Source organism: Tupaia chinensis, unplaced genomic scaffold, assembly GCF_000334495.1.
Source record: "Tupaia chinensis unplaced genomic scaffold, TupChi_1.0 Scaffold141044_1, whole genome shotgun sequence".
Lineage (NCBI taxonomy): Eukaryota > Metazoa > Chordata > Mammalia > Scandentia > Tupaiidae > Tupaia > Tupaia belangeri.
In genome coordinates this window covers 15,305-33,883 of record NW_006200910.1, presented here as the reverse complement: position 1 = coordinate 33,883, position 18,579 = coordinate 15,305, and the positions used below count along the sequence as shown (strand labels likewise).

The 18,579-nt window shown below is 42.1% G+C and overlaps 2 protein-coding genes across 2 annotated transcripts in view; one reads left to right on the top strand and one right to left on the bottom strand.

The window, feature by feature from the left end:
* TP53BP1 (tumor protein p53 binding protein 1) overlaps positions 1–992 on the top strand; it is a 106,828-nt gene extending 105,836 nt beyond the window's left edge. The window contains exon 28 of the mRNA XM_006162855.3: positions 635–992. Within this exon, the coding sequence (XP_006162917.1) occupies positions 635–822 (188 nt within the window). The 3' untranslated portion in view covers positions 823–992. The remainder of the gene's footprint in view (positions 1–634) is intronic.
* A 1,435-nt stretch (positions 993–2,427) lies between these two features.
* TUBGCP4 (tubulin gamma complex component 4) overlaps positions 2,428–18,579 on the bottom strand; it is a gene marked incomplete at its 5' end in the record, with an annotated part of 30,358 nt that continues 14,206 nt past the window's right edge. The window contains 9 exon segments of the mRNA XM_006162882.3: positions 2,428–2,830; positions 3,436–3,575; positions 4,167–4,283; positions 7,356–7,490; positions 8,483–8,660; positions 11,344–11,482; positions 12,897–13,004; positions 13,881–13,986; positions 14,391–14,441. Coding sequence (XP_006162944.2) covers positions 2,818–2,830; positions 3,436–3,575; positions 4,167–4,283; positions 7,356–7,490; positions 8,483–8,660; positions 11,344–11,482; positions 12,897–13,004; positions 13,881–13,986; positions 14,391–14,441 — 987 coding nt within the window.

The following is an 18,579-nucleotide window of genomic DNA, read 5'->3' as shown; positions in this document are numbered from 1 at the left end:
CCAACCCAGCTCCAAAAGCATTATCCAGTGAGACAGACTTACCGAGGGTTTCCTGGGAAAATGAAGGAGCAGCGCTAACATGAAAATTTGATCAGACATTTTTATTAGATAGTATTCTTTTTTTATTCTCTTGACAAGTCTTTCATAAAGCCCTTTCTCATCATTCACAAACAAGCTCTATAAACCTCTCAAAGCAATTAAATTCTCTCATTTTATAAATCTCACTTAACAAAAAGTAGGCATTTTAGCAAACAAAAACCTGGTATTGAGCCAAACTGCGACATTACGTTCTTTGAGTCACCAAATTAAGAAAATAATCAGCCAGATCAAGGTACATAGGATGAGATCTGGAAGGTCCCAAGCCAGCATTTTCATCCCTGTGGAGTTGGGGTGCACCACCCTCCTGGCATGGAAATGAGTTCTTGTTCACCTTCCCACAAGCCTCTCTGTGTTCTGTGGAAACTCTATGTTCATAACTTTTCACTTGTGGTCATGATCAGTAGCGCTGTGTTTGACATAATAGAGCTTTTGTCTGGGCAGATTGGGACACTTTAGCAAGAAGGCACATTTGCCTTTTTAACAGAGGGTTAAATAGAGCATCCTTTCCTTGCTCACTTTTCTTTGCTCCTTGCAGATATTGCTTTAGGCGTGTTTGATGTGGTGGTGACGGACCCCTCGTGCCCATCCTCGGTGCTCAAGTGTGCTGAAGCATTGCAGCTGCCTGTGGTGTCACAAGAGTGGGTGATCCAGTGCCTCATTGTTGGGGAGAGAATTGGATTCAAGCAGCATCCAAAATATAAACATGATTATGTTTCCCACTAAAGATACTTGGTCTAACTGGTTTTATCCCTGCTATTGTGGAGATTGTGTTTTAACCAGGTTTTAAATGTGTCTTGTGTGTAACTGGATTCCTTGCATGGATCTTGTATATAGTTTTATCTGCTGGACTTTTATGAAAATAAATGTTGAATCTCTTTGGTTGTAGTAACTGGGATTTTCTTCATCTGTTTCTTTGAGCTTAATCTCAGAATAAATAACCAGACAAAACAGTACCTTTCCTGAGGTTTTCAGTAGGTTGTTCATCTTAGGAGGACAGCTTGCCAAGGAAAATGGAGAATTAGGGGTGATCGTTACTCTGTCGCAAAATTGTCAAAAGACTATTACATGCTATGGTTCCAGAAACAAAGTAGGTGAAGGACCACATTAATAACAGTGGTGCCAAAGTCGAGGGGAATTTGGCTCAACTCTACATTTCCTGATTGAAAGTGCCACGTCCCTGTCTGTGTTTCTCTCTTTAGAACTGAGTTCACTACGGGCCAACCTGTGGGTAGTTCCCTATTCTTGGAACTAAAAGGGAAAGGGGCCAATTGCTATAAGTGGACAGTGTCTGTAAGCTTGATGGGATGACTTTCTATAAACATGAGAAGCACAAGTGAGAATACTTGGACATATTTAAAGCTCTAGCAGAGGTCCAGTATTATTGTCACACTTGCAGGAAGCTACTCCTTTCCTATCCTATCAGCCTGTTAATTAATGTCCTCTCATTCTCTAAAGCAAGGCTCAACAGGGTTTTTCTGTAAATAGCTAAACAGTTATTACAGGCTTCATGGTTCTGTAATTTAGTCTGTCACAACTACTCACCTTTGCTGTGAGAGGCTGAAAGCATTCAGAGAGAACAGGTAAACAGAGCATGGCTGTGTTTCGGCAGGGTCGTATTTACAAAAACAGGTCACAGGACATAGTTTGCTGCCCTGCTCCAGAGGCAGCTGTGGAAGGGGCCATCTTTACTTGGCAACAGCGGGGAGCAAAGGTGTCCTCACGTATGCAGTAGAAGTAGAGATGGAAGACTGGATTCAGTGATGGCACACCGAGGCTAGAACACTGCATTCTTCCTCAGTAGGGGCAGGGGAGCTGTTCAGTGGATAGTTCTTTTCGTTCACATTGATATGAACATTAATGATTACCAGTGATGGTTGGGTCATAGTAGGAGAACCTTAACTGTTCTATTCTAGTTCATTCATGATGAGATAATTGGGTCTGAAATTTTTAGCATTTAAATCTAACATTTGACCTTAATTTTTTCTTAGGTACTTATTTCTTTGGGGGAAAAAGAAATACTTAAATACATTTTAATTATTATAGAATTGCCTATTTATCAGTCTGAAATAATTGGAAGTTATTGGCAAGATTCTTCAGATTTACAATTTTTAAAGATCCTTTATGGTGGGAGGCACTCAAGCTTACATTTCTGAAGGAAGAATGGTAATCTGTGTCAGTAAAATAACTTGGTGTGCAGAGGGAAAGCCTGTCTTACCTGTGCTTTTCCTACTCGATAGTAACATCTAGCAGTTGACCAATTCATAAATAGAATTCTGTTTTTACATATGATCCACAAAATATTTAACTCTCTGTATAATAATGTATCTCCCATAGCTTTAACAGTATGTGTGCACATAGTAGGTCCTCAGTTCACAACTGCTGAAATAAATGAATGTATCCAACAAATGTTCTTAACATAAAAGGTTAAGAACATAAAGGATCCCTTGTTAAGTCAGAGGGATACCTGACAACACACACTCTCCTTGGGTGAGTGAAGAATCCCCCAAGGAGGGGCAGGCCCCTTTCGCATGGATATGATGGGAAGGATTTATACCTCTGGGTGTTCAGTAATTGCTTCAAGGACAAAACGTAGAGCCCTCTAACTAGGCTGCAGATGTTGGTGAGTGGTTAGAGAATGGGATGTTTGTTTTGAATCTTCTGTTACAGACTTGGGAATGTTTGGATTGATTGTTATTTCAGTTTATGAACCAGAAATGTTCACATCCCGAAACTATAAAAGAAAAAAAGTCTCAATAAATATCATGCTTTGCCAAGATAGTTTTCAAAGAAATACAAGTCAGAGAAACCTATTCCTAGATGATGGTATCTTAAAACTCAGGGTTTCTTTGCTTCTGCTAAAATACATTATAAAAAAGTCTGCTTGAGGTCATTTCAGAGAGTAGAGAGAACAAAGTGCTTGTTTGACTAGAAATGATAAGACCTCCGAGAAGCCAACCATTATTACATTAAAAAGTTTAGAGTTAAAAGAGGTAGTCCCCTCCCTTTACAGATGCTGAAGCTCAGGGGCAAGGCCAGATGGACAAGGCCAGGTGCTCAAAGCTACATTGCTAGTTCATGCCAGAACTGGGAATGGAAGCCATGCTGTCTCCCAGCAGAGCAACACATGACCTAGCAAATCTGAAACCCATCTCCTCACTCTCGGGTGGTTCAGCATTTTAAAAGACGGTTAGACACAACCCTGTAACTCTGAGCCTTGTTTATAAAGTGAGGGTATTTGGAATAGATGATGGCTACTACATTCCTTCCAACTCTGGAATTTTACAACTCCTTAAAAAGCCACCCCCAAAATCTGAGTTCTCTGAACATTGTTCCTACCTGCCCAGAGTTCCACCAGCCTGGGTATAGTATTTGTTGTAATCCAGTCGTAACAGTAGTTGAGCCAAATCTGAGTTGATCTGATGATTCCGAACACTGGAGAGAATCTTGAACAGGAGTGAAGACTGGCGGCTAAAGCCCTACAGAGAGAAGGACTGAAGCTGTCACTCCTACACTCCGCAGAGGGCTGAGGGAGGAAGCTCCTTTGGAAATGCTGAGCTCAGAATTCTCCAGAAACACTTGACCACCCCATATCTCATTTCTGTTAGCCTCAAAAGTGACTTATGTACTAAGTCCATAAAATGCATGCCTTCCTGTAAAAGTATTCTCACTAGTAGGAATTTAGCAGCAGGCTTCTTTATATTCTATGGTGACTGAGAATGGGGAGGGCCTTTTTTGTTGTTAGAGCAGATAATTATAATCTCAGTGAGATGAGTTAGTTCAAGAAGTAAGGAGGTAGGAGGTGAGAAAGTGCAAACAAACCAGTGCGTACTTGGTGGGCTGATCGAACTATTCAGGGCTGAACTACTTTTGAACACTGTGAGGTGTCACATGAATTATCTGCTTCAAAAATCAACTGATAGCAACGTTTTTATCTTTGTATCTTGTTCTGTGTGTATGTCCTGGGGAAATGCTTTATTTACTCGAGGAACAGCCATGAATTCTTCATTGGCAAAACACCTCTGTTGTTTGGACAGGGCTGCGTACTGCCACCAGCCAGAGAGACTCACCTTCACAAGGATGCTCAGCTGGGCGGCTCCACGCTCATCCAGTGGGCCCAGGTTCTGACTGACCAGTGAACAAAAACTGTGACAGAGATCTAGGATTTCATTCAGGCAGTGAAACACCTACCCAGAAAACAGAGTTGTCATTAGGAAAAAGGAAATTTAAGATTTGAGAAGAAGTCTTAATTGCTGAACTTCCATCTCAGACACCGGATAAATCACTGCCACTCGCAAGGCTGGCCATACCCTCAGGTACAACTCGTGTAAAACAGACTCATCGCTCTTGGCAACGATGCTTTTGTTCTCTTAGTCGCCCCTGCACAAAACCTTGACTCCAGCCACATCGGATTAGTTACCACTTCCTGAGACCCACAAAGTGTGTTCCTGCCTGAGTATGAGTGTTGTTTTTTGGGTCTGGGATACTCTTCTCTTGAACACCAGTTGAAGTCCCACTCTCATGAAGTGCTCTCTTCCCCACTGTATGTAGCCTTTAGAGAGCCCCCACCTCTCTCTTCAATATTGTTGTATTGATCACTTGGCATCTGTGTTGTTGCGGATCTTTGTATGTCTTGTTTTTCCAACTAGATTGTGAGCTCCTTAAGGGCAGAGCCATGACTTATACCTCTTGTATCCCCAGTGCCTTGCATATAGTAAGCACTCAATAAATATTTAATGAGGATAACTGGCTCTGATATTCTGCTCTTCTTCAAGAATATCCCACACCATATGAGGACAGTGGTTCTTTTTTTTTTTTTATTCTCAATTTACAGGACCCTTTGGAGTGGCGTCTATATAACTTCTTGGTGCAGTAAAAAAGCCTCAAATACTAGAATAAAAAACTACCTAGCACTTGTGTGGCACACCGAGAAGTAACAATTAGCTCACAGAGGAGATAAAGACATAGTTTCTAATACTCTACTGGACATTTATATTAGAACTATAAACATTAATATTTGTATTAGAAACCAGTTTTGGGGGCCAGCAGGAGCATGGTGGTTAAGGTGCTAAACCCCACATGACTGGCACTGGTTCAAGTCTCAGACCTTGCGGCTTGTTTTCTCTCTTTCTCTCGTGAGTGCACGTGCCCTGTAGCAAAGTAATAATAATAAAAAAATTCTGGGATCAGCAGATGGCGTAATGGTTACATCACTGGACGCCCACGTAATTGACTGTAGTTCGAGTCCTGGACCTGGTGGCTTAAAACTCATGCCAAGCATGTGTACGTGTGTGCCCAAAATCAGAAGAATGGAGAAGGGACCGTGGCATGGCCATCCTCCCTGGGGGGGTGACTTCTCACTTAATGTCCCTCTGTCTCTGTCTTTCTGGTGAGTGTACATGCCCTATAGCAAAAATCTCTTAAAAAAAAAAAATTCTTAAATAAAAAACCCTACAGTTTCTAATATAAACATTATATTAGAAACTACGATGGATCATTTCAGTCTTCCTGCTTTTTATGTTAGAATTTGAATCAACTTGTGAGCTTCCCAAAATACTAGTACCTGGGTCTCACTCCAAGGATTCTTAAATAACTTAAGTGCTCTGGGGCTAACTTTTTTGCTTGTTAATTGCCAGAAGGATATGGGTACTCGCCAGAGAAAGAGTGAGCACGAGAGAGGGTGAGAGCACACAGCCTTACCCAGTGAAGCATGGCAATGCCACAGTCCTTTTCCCTCCATTTCTCCATCCTATCAGGATTTTGGGGCATGCACACACAAGCCCTACATGGATTTTGAGTTGCTGGGACCAGGAATTGAACTGTGATGGGCCAGGTAGGATCTGGCTCCCAATGCACAGTGCTTAACCACTGTGCTACAGGTCCAGCTCTAAGGCATAGGGATTTTTTTTGTTTGTTTTTTAGGAGATTTTTGCTATAGGGCATGTGTGCTTGCCAGAGATGCAGAGAGAGACAGAAAGTGAGAAATCTTCCCCTTGGGAGATGACCACGCCAAAATTCCTTCTCCGTTCTCCTCTTAGGATTTTGGCACGCACGAATTAGCGCCCAGTGTGAGTTTTAATTCACCATGTCCGGGACTTGAACCATGGTTGACTACGTGGTCCAGCAATGTAAGCTTTATGCCATGTGCCGGTCCCCTGCCAAGGTTTTTTTTTTTTTTTTTAATTTTATTATTATTTTTTAATCTGACCAGAGAGAGAGAGAGAGAGAGAGAGAGTGAAAAAGCAAGCCACCTGGTCTAGAACTCATACTATGGTCAGCCATGTGGAAGTCTAGCACCTTAACCACCACACCACCTACCAGACCCAGGACTAGGCTTTCTTAAAGGCCCCAGATGATTCCAATGTGTAGCCAAGGTTGAGAATATCTGCCATGACAGGGAAATATACATACTCATGGATATATACAGAGAGGAAGATACTCCAGGGGTCTATGAGATGAGAACAACTTTCCTTTTTTTTTTTTTTTAAGACTTAATTTAATTTTATTCATCACTATTAGTACTCTTTAAATTTGACCAGAAAGAGAGAGAGGAAAGTAGAATCAAGCTGCCAGGTCCAGGACTTGAACCATGATTGGCCAAGTGAGAGTCCAGCATCATAACTACCATGCCACCTGCTAGCCCCAAGAACAACTTTCAAACTGGTCAGTCCTGGTCCAAAAAATTTCTAAGAAGGTAAACTCTATGTACTTTTCATTGGCTTTCCTGTAATGTCAGGAAGCTATTTGAATTTCTTTAAATACCTCCTTCTGAAGGTTAGCACATAACTCTATCATCTACAGCCATTTACCACACCCTGTGATATATTTCAGAAATTCAAAGACATTGAGTTATTTTTTCACTTTATTTATTCCTCTTTAGTTTTGCTTTTTTTTTTCTTTTAGTCTAGCAATAGGGTACACACACTCGCTAGAGAGACAGAGACAGAGAGAGAGAGATAAAGTGAGAAACCACTCGCCCAGTGGGGGTGACCATGCTGCAATCCCTTCGTCATTCTCCTCTTGGGATTTGGGGCACGCACTTACATGCACCAGCCATGTTTTTCAAGCTACTGGGTCTGGGAACTCGAAACACAGTTGGCTATGTAGGATCTAGGTACCTTAACCTCTCTGTCATCTGCTGGCTCCTAGTTTTGCTTTTTAAGTTGTTAAAAATGTTTAAAAATGGATAATTTAATGATGGTTCCTTGCCAGCTCAAAATGCCTAGAAGCAGTCTGAGGAAACCACCAGCCCTACTTACAGGTTTCAACAAGATGAAAGACTGGGCCAGCAAATTACTCAGGAAGTGGTCGTGAGCCAGTCGGATGCTTTCGAAGTCTCGGGTAGAATTGATTTGATGAAGCAGCTGTGAGAACTGAGACTCCAGCACATCAACCTGAGAGACAGTCCCACAAATTATTTTAGCATCTCACATATATTTTTAAAAAATAATTATTTTTATTTTTCTGTTAATTTGACCAGAGAGAAAGAGAAAGAAAGGGAAAGTGAGAAAGCAAACCACCAGGTCCGGGACTCGAACCACAGAAGACCATGTAGGATTCTAGCACCTAAACCACCATGCCACCTGCTGACCCCAATGTATTCTTTTTTTTTTTTTTTTTTGGGTTTTTTTAGGTTTTTTTTGAAGAGGTTTTTGCTATAGGGCGCATGTGCTCACCAGATAGAGACAGAGAGACAGAAAGCAGGAAATCACACCCCAGGGGGAAGGCCACGCTGCAATCCCTTCTCTTCCATTCTCCTCTTGGGATCTTGGGCATGCACGCGCACACGCCCGGCGTGAGTTTAAGCCACCGGGTCCGGGACTCGAACTGCGGTTGACTACGTGGGAGTCCAGCGACATAGCCATTACGCTAACTGCTGGTCCCGGGCCCAATGTATTCTAAACACTCAAAGACATTAAGGTGGTTGGCAGGATGAAATAGAAAATCTTTGCCCCATTCATCTTCCTTCTTTTCATGGCTTTTTAAGCCTTTTCAGAGATGTTCATATTGTCCAGACAGACAGGAAATTCCTTGTGTAGTTTGTAGCCACCTCCAGTGTCTTTGGAGACCACTCTCCTCTGTCCCAGCCCATTTCACTCATGCCACATGCCCTCCACTGACTAACTTTGTTATGTCCTGTAGAATTCTAGAACTTGAAGCAAACAGTGAACACAAGGGCAGGTCAATAATAAATAATGCATTGCTGTAAAGGATACTAACTCATTAGTTTTCATCTATTTCTACTTTCCTTTAAAATGCCCTCAAAAAACATGCTGAGTGATAAAACCATTGAATTTTCTCAAACCTCAGGATTTTGCTTATGACGGAATTATAGTTCCCCACTTTTCTCCCTAGCCCTTCCTTCGTCTCATCCCTCAGCACAGACCTGGAGATAGTATTGGAGATTATCCACCAAGAACGCCATGTGGTTTCTTAGACGCCACTTGACTGCATCAGTTTGGTTGGACTTGAGGTGCTTACGTTGCATCTGTAGGGCCCAGCAGTGCTGCAGTTCAGCCTGTACTCGACGTACGCTCAGTAAGTACTTGAAAACAACATTGTACCTAGGACAGAAACATCAGGCTGTTTAAGATAAAAACTTCACCCTCCATCTCTAGAACTCCCTGCTACCTACCCCTCTCCCAAAAAGGCAGGAAGGAAAGAAGAATGGTTAGAGATAAGGATAATTAAATTGTTTATACACACACACACACACACACACACACACAGAGTGGAATATTACACAGCAGTCAAAGTGAATGAACTTCAGCTATACAATACCGACAAAATTACACTTAGCAATATGACTTTGAAAAAGATAAATCACAAGATTACATATAGCTTTTACAATTTTTAAAACAACTAAAAGCAAAAAACCTTACATATAATGTGTACATATATATGTGTGTGTGTGTGTCTGTGTGTGTGTGTGTGTGTGTGTGTGTATATATATATATATATATATATATTATAAAACTAGAAAAGGAAAACATGGAATTATGACAGTGGTCATCTTGGCTTCGGGAAGGCAGGGAGGCAGGACTGGGAAGGGCCATATAGGTAGATGGAGATTATCATTCAATGTTCTAGTTTTTGTGCTGGGAAGTGGTTCTGTGACACGTGTGTGTATGTGTGAAGCAAGGATAGAGGGTCTTAGGGCAATAATAAGTGTGCTATGAACCAATGACAATGATGAATCTCTGTGCCTGAAGAAGGTAATGTAACTTCCCTCAGTGAGTTCAGATTCCCGCCTGCCAGCAGAGTCTAACTGCCTGTTGCTGAGACCCAGATCTGAGAGGACAGGTGGAAAGAGCCAATTCCTGGTAAAACTGGAGATGAGTAGTGTCTCTTAATATTGGGAAAGTGTTCTGAGAAATGCATCATTAGGCAATTTCACCATTAAGTGAACACTGTAGATTGTCCTTACACAGACCCAGATAGTACAGCCTACTATACACCCAGGCTATATAGTATAGCCTATTGCTTCTTACAGGACTACCACTAGATATGTGGTCTGTCACTGATGGAAATGTTATGAGGCACGTGACTGTTTACTTGAAGCAGGTTTGCAATCCAATTACATTTGATTTAAAAAACTATTTCTAGGGGCCAGTAGGTGGCATGGTGGTTGGGGGGGCTAGACTCCCACATGGCTGACCACAGTTCAAGTCCCAGACCTGGCAGCTTGCTTTCTTGCTTTCTCTCTCTTGCTCTTGTCAAATTGAAAATAACAATAACGATAAATAAAATAAAGGAAGTAATTCTTTAAAAAAAAAATAAAACCTATTTCTTAATGGAACATGTTGATACAGAAGACCTTGTCTTGAGATAGCTTTGAACAAACCTAAACAAACCTAATCATAAGAAGGAACTTTTTTAGATAACTGCAGATATTTCAATGTGAACTAGATATTAGATCATAAGGAATTTCTATTAATTTTATGGGGCATGATTATTCATTTTGACTGCATTGTAGTTAAGTTGAATTGCATAGTAGCAGAGTAAAATGACATGTCTGGGATTTACTTTGTAAAGCTCTGGTCAGAAAAGTGAGGAAGGGATGGAGGAAACAAGTGGCATAATGTTGATACTGAGGCTAGATACTGAGGATGTGGTAGTTAGTCTACACTTCTGTTTATATTTAGAAGTATAACAAAAGTTTTAAAAAATCCTTGTAAATTTGATTTTTAAAAGGTCGTTCCGAGCATATTAAGTGGGGAGCGAAGTGGACTGCCGGCCTATGGTTGCTAGGAGCTGTGTGTGGAGCTATGGAGGCTCTGAGGACAAGGTCCGTGCAGCTTGCTGAGCTGGGCTGGGCTCTAAAGCTGCCATAAATTCTTCTCTGAACTAGCTTCACCTTTTCTGGTTTATGCCTGGTCTATCATATTCTAAGCTTCTCTACTCCCAAAAAGTAAAGAAGACTATGAAGAAGGTCAGGCAGGATGAAGAGAAGTGGTCTGAAGAAGGGAAGGCACCCTTGTTCACTGGCTTCTCTTTGTCCATGCTTCCAGCCTCACTGGACATTAGTGTCCATCCTCCATCCAGCCTAATGGCCAGTTCTCTACCAGTAACAGGGCTTGGGAAGTTCCTAAAAATGGTGTGGGGATGGATTTCAGAGGCCACTACCATCAAACATGCCTCTCCCATCTCCTTCTCCTAGAGCTCTGGTTGGGACGCATTAAGTTCTGACTGGGCCAAGCACAGCACCTGGCAGGCTCTTTTGATAAAGAACAGGCTGATCTGACAGTGTCAGATCCCCAGGGTCTAGATCCTTTATTCTATCCCTGCTGCCTCTCCTGGCAGGTATAGAGGTGATCTGTTCCCAGTGGCTGAAGTCCACAGCAAACATTCAGACTGGAGGACTTTCTCAAGTTAGTCAACAAAAAGATTACAAAAGTTAGGGAGGACCTTGACAAGGCTGAGAGAATCATCAGGAGCCAGACTTACTGTGGTGCTAGAGACCACATTTTCCAGAGGCCACAAACTGGCAGCCTATGCATTGCTTGTTACTTGGTGAATCTTAAAAAATATCCTCTCCCATTCACTTTAGTGCCCACTGCTCCCTAATGTCCCATGTCTATAGTTTCACTTATTAATGGGGTTGTCTGGCTCTTGAAGGGATACGAGTTTACAACCTTTGCTTTATAAATGGTTAGAAACTAGTCAAGTGGCTATCTTGCATTCATCACTTCCACTAATTTCTTCCCTTGGAAGTAAAGTGGGTACATTTATCTCAGAAATACTCACTTTTCCAGAACAGCTGGAGTGAAAAGAATGTGTAGTGGCCACTGTACTTTGTAGGAAAGACCTAGAGCTGCCCAGCCGGATGCAGGGGCTTCCCGTGGAGAAGTTTCCCGAGGAGGCGCTTCTCTTGTCTGAGTAGCATCTTTTCAAGAAAAGGAAAGAAGGGGGACCAGCAGTTGGCATAATGGCTATGTGGCTGGACTCCCATGTAGTCAACCGCAGTTCAAGTCCCAGACCTGGCAGCTTAAACTCACACCGGGCGCGTGTGCATGCATGCCCAAGATCCTAACAGGAGAATGGGTTGTGGTGTGGCCATCCCCCCAGGAGGTGATTTCTCGCTTTCTCTCTCTCTGTCACTCTGTCTTTCCGGCAAGCGTACACGCCCTATAGCAAAAAACCTCTCAAAAAAAAAAAAAAAAAACTAGACAATGTTCCTGCTCTCATGGCACTTATAGAAACCCCCTAAAGCAAAAAACCTCCCAAAAAAAAAAAAAAAAAACTAGACAATGTTCCTGCTCTCATGGCACTTATAGTTTGGTGGGAGAAATGGACAATTAAAAAAAAAAAAAGAAAAGAAAAGGAAAGAAGATGAGGGATCTGCAGATGGTGCAAGGTTACATTGCTGAACTCCCATATAGTCAACTGTGCTGGAGTCGCAGCCGGGTGGCTTGAAACTCATCCCGAGTACATGTACATGCATGTCCAAAATCCCAAGAGAACAGAGAAGGGATTGTGGCATGGCCATACCTCCTAGGGGTGATTTCTTGTTTTCTGTATCTGTCTCTCTGGCGAGTGCACGTGCCCTATAGCAAAAATCTCTTAAAAAGGAAAATGAAAGGGGACCAGCAGTTAGTGTAACGGCTATGTTGCTGGACTCCCATGTAGTCGACCACGGTTCGCATCCTGGACCCGGTGGCTTAAAACTCACGCTGGGCACGTGTGCGTACATGCCCAAAATCTCGAGAGAAGGACGGAGGAGAAGGGATTGTGGTGTGGCCATCCCCCCGGGGGGTGATTTCTTGTTTTCTGTCTCTCTGTCTCTTTCTGTCTGGCGAGCACACGCGCCCTATAGCAAAAACAAAATAAAACAAAACAAACAAAAAAACGAAAATGAAAGAAAGAAAGAAAGAAAAAAGATGACAACTTGGTTAATCTAGAACTAGAGACTCAACAAGTGGAAATCTTCATGAAATGAGAGCTCCCTGGTATCTGGTATCAGAAGCATGAAGGGACATAGAGGCATAGGGCATGAAAATGTCTATGTGAGGTTCTCTTGGGAAATATTTTAGAGATTCTTTTCTAAGCCTCTCTGGAGGCTGGAAATAAAGAGGACCATCCCAGCAGCATGACGAAAACTAAAACCAAACAAAAAGACATAAAACAAAAACAGATATCCTGGGCATCTTTCTAGACTTCTTTTTTCCTATATAAAATTAGGTACTGGACTAAATGATTTCTTAGGTCCAAATTTAGATGGTTTCTGTGAAGGTGGGTGGAAGCAGATGGGAAAATGGACAAGTAGTAGGAGCAGAAACGTGGCAGAAAGAACAGCTAACCTTTATGTTCTTTTCCATGATACTCGATCGTCAAGTGCAGCAGAGGGAGAAGGTTGTCATCATCCAGCAGCACCTTGTGTGCTGACTGCTGAAAGGCCACATTCACATCTGCAAGAAAGAACATGCTGGCTGAGAAGAGCTCCCTCCACACCTGCCTACCACTCAGAGCAGGAAGCATGGGATATCTGTTGCTTTCTCATTAGCATTCATTCCTCCTCCTCTCCTTGCTGGTAATAGCATCCAGATTTTCCTGGGAGAACCATCCTTGGAGAACTCATCCTACTCAGTACAGTTCAGGTAGTTACAGCGGGGTTGACAATACGATTGTAGGGGTAGGCGGGTGACCTAGGCAGGATCAAATGGAATGTTAATACTCTTATCTTGTTACACTATTTTCTTCATGAACATAAGCCAGGTCATTCCAGAGGCTCTACTCAGACTCGAAAATGGTACAGTTCTTTTTTGAGATAAATGGGGACGTAGTAGGAATTGAACTGGGCTGAAGACCATCTTGCTACCATATAGAGAGGGCCTATTAGAGAGATGGACAGAGACCAAGGCTTCCACATAAGCCACTGGATCAAACTTTGCCTAAAGCTATCATACCTGAGCTTTCCAGTTTTGAGCATCAATAAATTATTTCTTCTTCTTTTATTCCTTGAGTTTCAATATTGTTTTCTATGTAAAGTATTATGTAAGTAAGTACAGTGGACAGCTGCTAAACTAAACTAGAAAAATGATCACCCTGTGAGTTTTTTCCTTCCCAAGTTCTTTCTTTCTTTTGGCTCTGAACCTTACCCAACCCTAATCATGCAGTTTAAATGGCAATGGCCATCAGTAGGTCAAAGGGTGGACACTTTAATGAACTAGACATATCACCAAGCTGTTCTTACGTAGAACAGGCCTAAAGGGGTCACGGCAGCAGGCAAGAAATAGCCTGCAACTTCAGTAAGCTGGGGATTCCCAGGGCTACAGGGCAATTACCGTGCTCGGTTACTGCAGTGGGCGGGGTTTTTAACATGTGTTGAGCTGTGTCAATGAAGGCCTGAAACAGTTCTCCACGTCCCAGAAGATAAAAGTCTTTAATGATCTGAGGAAAGAATTACCATTTACAAGTCAGTAAAGCAGGGGAAGGAGCCCCTCACTATCCTGAGGGAATTATAATTTCTAGGCCCATCACTCTGGTAGGAGGTAGGTGTGTGGCATTTCAAAGAGGAACCCTTAGCAGTTCCACATAGCATGATGACTGGTGTGTAGCTGGTACCATTGATTCTATAGGAATATAATTATATTACACCATAAGAAAGTGAATGCCCAAATGTCTGTATTATAATAGATCGGCAGCATTAGGGGGAGCTTGCTTACTTAGAAAAGAACGAAAGAGGCCATTCTGGAAACCTGGGCATAGGCAACCAATGCCCTCAGAATAGGTTAGGGAATGTAAGTCACTGCCAACCAGCATCATTCTGAGAATTAAAACAGCTCAGCTATTACCTTCAGCTGGCCCAGTAAATCTGACTCTTCTACCATCAGCTTCCAGAGATGCTGTGAAAAGAACCAACAAGGACACAGTGAAAACTTCTGCAAAGAATCGTTCTATACAAATCCAGCAATGCATTGAAAAAGAATAGGTGCCATGACAAAACTAAGTTAATCCCAGGAATTATATATATACACACACACACACACATATATATAAATATATATTTAATGAGATAGAACTATGCTGAAACTGGCTGGTGGTAACAGTTGCATAATACTGTGAATGTATTAAAAAACACTGAATTGTACACTTTAAAAAAATGGTTAAAGGGACCAGCAGATGGTGTAATGGTTATGTCGCTGGACTCCCACATGGCTGACTGTGGTTCAAGTCCTGGACCTGGTGGATTAAAACTCATGCTGGGTGCATGTGTGTGCATGCCCACAATCCTGAGAGGAGAATGGAGAAGGGATTGCTGTGTGGCTATCGCCCCTGAAGGATGATTTCTCATTTTCTGTCTCTCTGTCTCTCTCTCCAGTGAGTGCATATGTCCTATAGCAAAAAATCTCTCTCTTAAGAAAAATAGTTAAAATGTCGAATTTTATGCTATGTAAATTTGATCGGAATAAAAAATAATAGTATGGGGGCCAGCAGGTGGTGTGGTGATTAAGGGCATTGGACTCGCACATGGCTGACCATGGTTCGAGTCCCAGACCTGGTGGCTTGCTTTCTCATTTTTCCTCTCTCTCTCTTGTTCTGTCCCTCTCTAGTCAAAATAAGTAAATGAATGAATAAATAAAGTTAAATAAAATAATTCTTAAAAAAAGTGTGAATGTAATTTACTACATTAAAACTTAAGACAGCAGGTGGCACAGTGGTTAAGTACTGGATCCCATATGTCTGGCTCCACGGTTTAAGTCCTGGACCCAGCAGCTTGACAAATACACAAAGCACATGTGTATGCATGCCCAAAATCCCAGGAGGAGAGTGAAAGAAAAGGGACTGTGGCATGGCCATCCCCCCCTGGGGGAGTGACATCTCACTTTCCCTCTTTCTGTCTCTCTCTCTTTTCTCCTCAGTGAGCATACATGCCCTATGGTAAAAATCTAAAAACCCAAAAAACAAAACCCCACAAACTTAAATGAGAAAACCACTTTACAGATACAGAAAAAGGTATTTGATAAAATTTTACATCTGTTCATGACTTTATTTTTCTTTTTAAAGAATTGGGACCAGCAGATGGCATAATGATTATGTTGTTGGACTCCCACATAGTCAACCACAGTTTGAGTACTGGACCTGGAAGCTTAAAACTCATGACATGTGCATGTGTGTAGGTGCCCAAAATACCAAGAGAAGAATGAAGGAGAAGGGTCTGTGGTGTCGGCCACATGGGAGTCCAGTGCCTTAACCACCACACCACCTTTGGTCCCATGTTCATAATTTTTTTAAGAGAGATTTTTGTTATAGGGCATGTGTGCTCACCAGAGAGACAGAAAGCAAGAATCACCCTCTAGGGGGATGGCTACTCAGCAATCCCTTTTCCTCCATTCTCCTCTTGGGATCTTGGGCACGCACACATGAGCACCCAGAGTGAGATTTAAACTGCCAGGTCTGGGACTCAAAGCACACTCAACCACATGAGAGTTCAGCAACACAACTATTATGCCATCCACTGGTCTCGTGTTCACGTTTTTGTTTTTGTTTTTTAATAAAGGGGCTAGAAAGGGAAGGATACTTCTTTATTCTGATAAAGTTTTTTTTTTGTTTGTTTGTTTTTTTACCAAAAATCCATACACAACAACCTATTTTATGGTAAACACAAGAAAAACTTGTTTGGTTTTGTGTTTTGAGAGGTTTTTTGCTTTAGGGCAGCTCAGCTCACCAGACAGAAAGAGAAAGTGAGAAATCATCCCCCAGGAGAGGGAACAGCCTAACTGTCCACTACCTGATAAGTGAGTAAACAGAATGTTGCATATTCATACAACAGAATGTTATTTAGTCATAAAAATGAGTAAAGTACAGCATGGATGAACCACGGAAGTAGGTGGAAAAAGCCAGACACAAAAGACTGCATATTATTTATTTATTTATTTATTTATTGGGAGAGATTTTCACTGTAGGGCGTGTGCGCTCGCCAGACAGACAGAGAGAGACATAGAGACAGAAAGCGAGAAATCACCCCCCGGGGGGATGGTCACGCTGCAATCCCTTCTCCTCCATTCTCCTCTCGGGATCTTGGGCACGCACGCACACGCGCCCGGTGTGAGTTTTAAGCCACCGGGTCCGGGACACGAACCGCCTCTCTTAAGAAAAATAGTTAAAATGTCGAATTTTATGCTATGTAAATTTGATCGGAATAAAAAATAATAGTATGGGGGCCAGCAGGTGGTGTGGTGATTAAGGGCATTGGACTCGCACATGGCTGACCATGGTTCGAGTCCCAGACCTGGTGGCTTGCTTTCTCATTTTCCCTCTCTCTCTCTTGTTCTGTCCCTCTCTAGTCAAAATAAGTAAATGAATGAATAAATAAAGTTAAATAAAATAATTCTTAAAAAAAGTGTGAATGTAATTTACTACATTAAAACTTAAGACAGCAGGTGGCACAGTGGTTAAGTACTGGATCCCATATGTCTGGCTCCACGGTTTAAGTCCTGGACCCAGCAGCTTGACAAATACACAAAGCACATGTGTATGCATGCCCAAAATCCCAGGAGGAGAGTGAAAGAAAAGGGACTGTGGCATGGCCATCCCCCCCTGGGGGAGTGACATCTCACTTTCCCTCTTTCTGTCTCTCTCTCTTTTCTCCTCAGTGAGCATACATGCCCTATGGTAAAAATCTAAAAACCCAAAAAACAAAACCCCACAAACTTAAATGAGAAAACCACTTTACAGATACAGAAAAAGGTATTTGATAAAATTTTACATCTGTTCATGACTTTATTTTTCTTTTTAAAGAATTGGGACCAGCAGATGGCATAATGATTATGTTGTTGGACTCCCACATAGTCAACCACAGTTTGAGTACTGGACCTGGAAGCTTAAAACTCATGACATGTGCATGTGTGTAGGTGCCCAAAATACCAAGAGAAGAATGAAGGAGAAGGGTCTGTGGTGTCGGCCACATGGGAGTCCAGTGCCTTAACCACCACACCACCTTTGGTCCCATGTTCATAATTTTTTTAAGAGAGATTTTTGTTATAGGGCATGTGTGCTCACCAGAGAGACAGAAAGCAAGAATCACCCTCTAGGGGGATGGCTACTCAGCAATCCCTTTTCCTCCATTCTCCTCTTGGGATCTTGGGCACGCACACATGAGCACCCAGAGTGAGATTTAAACTGCCAGGTCTGGGACTCAAAGCACACTCAACCACATGAGAGTTCAGCAACACAACTATTATGCCATCCACTGGTCTCGTGTTCACGTTTTTGTTTTTGTTTTTTAATAAAGGGGCTAGAAAGGGAAGGATACTTCTTTATTCTGATAAAGTTTTTTTTTTGTTTGTTTGTTTTTTTACCAAAAATCCATACACAACAACCTATTTTATGGTAAACACAAGAAAAACTTGTTTGGTTTTGTGTTTTGAGAGGTTTTTTGCTTTAGGGCAGCTCAGCTCACCAGACAGAAAGAGAAAGTGAGAAATCATCCCCCAGGAGGAATGGCCAGGCCACAATTCCTTCTCTTGGGATTTTGGGCATGCCCTATGGTAAAAATAAATTTTTTTTTTTTTTTTGGAGAGATTTTCACTGTAGGGCGCGTGCGCTCGCCAGACAGACAGAGAGAGACATAGAGACAGAAAGCGAGAAATCACCCCCCGGGGGGATGGTCACGCTGCAATCCCTTCTCCTCCATTCTCCTCTCGGGATCTTGGGCACGCACGCACACGCGCCCGGTGTGAGTTTTAAGCCACCGGGTCCGGGACACGAACCGCGGTCGACTACATGGGAGTCCAGCAACATAGCCATTACGCTAACTGCTGGTTCCCTGGTAAAAATAAATTTTATCTTAAAAAAAAAAATAAAAAAGAAAACTATAGTAAGAGAAGAATCCGAATGTCTATCAACAAATGAATGGATAAACACAGTGGTATATACAATGGAATTCTAGTAAGCACTAAAATGGAATAAATTACTGATAAACACAACCTGATTCCATTAAAAAATAATTATGCTGAGTAAAATAAGCCTGATCTCCTCCCC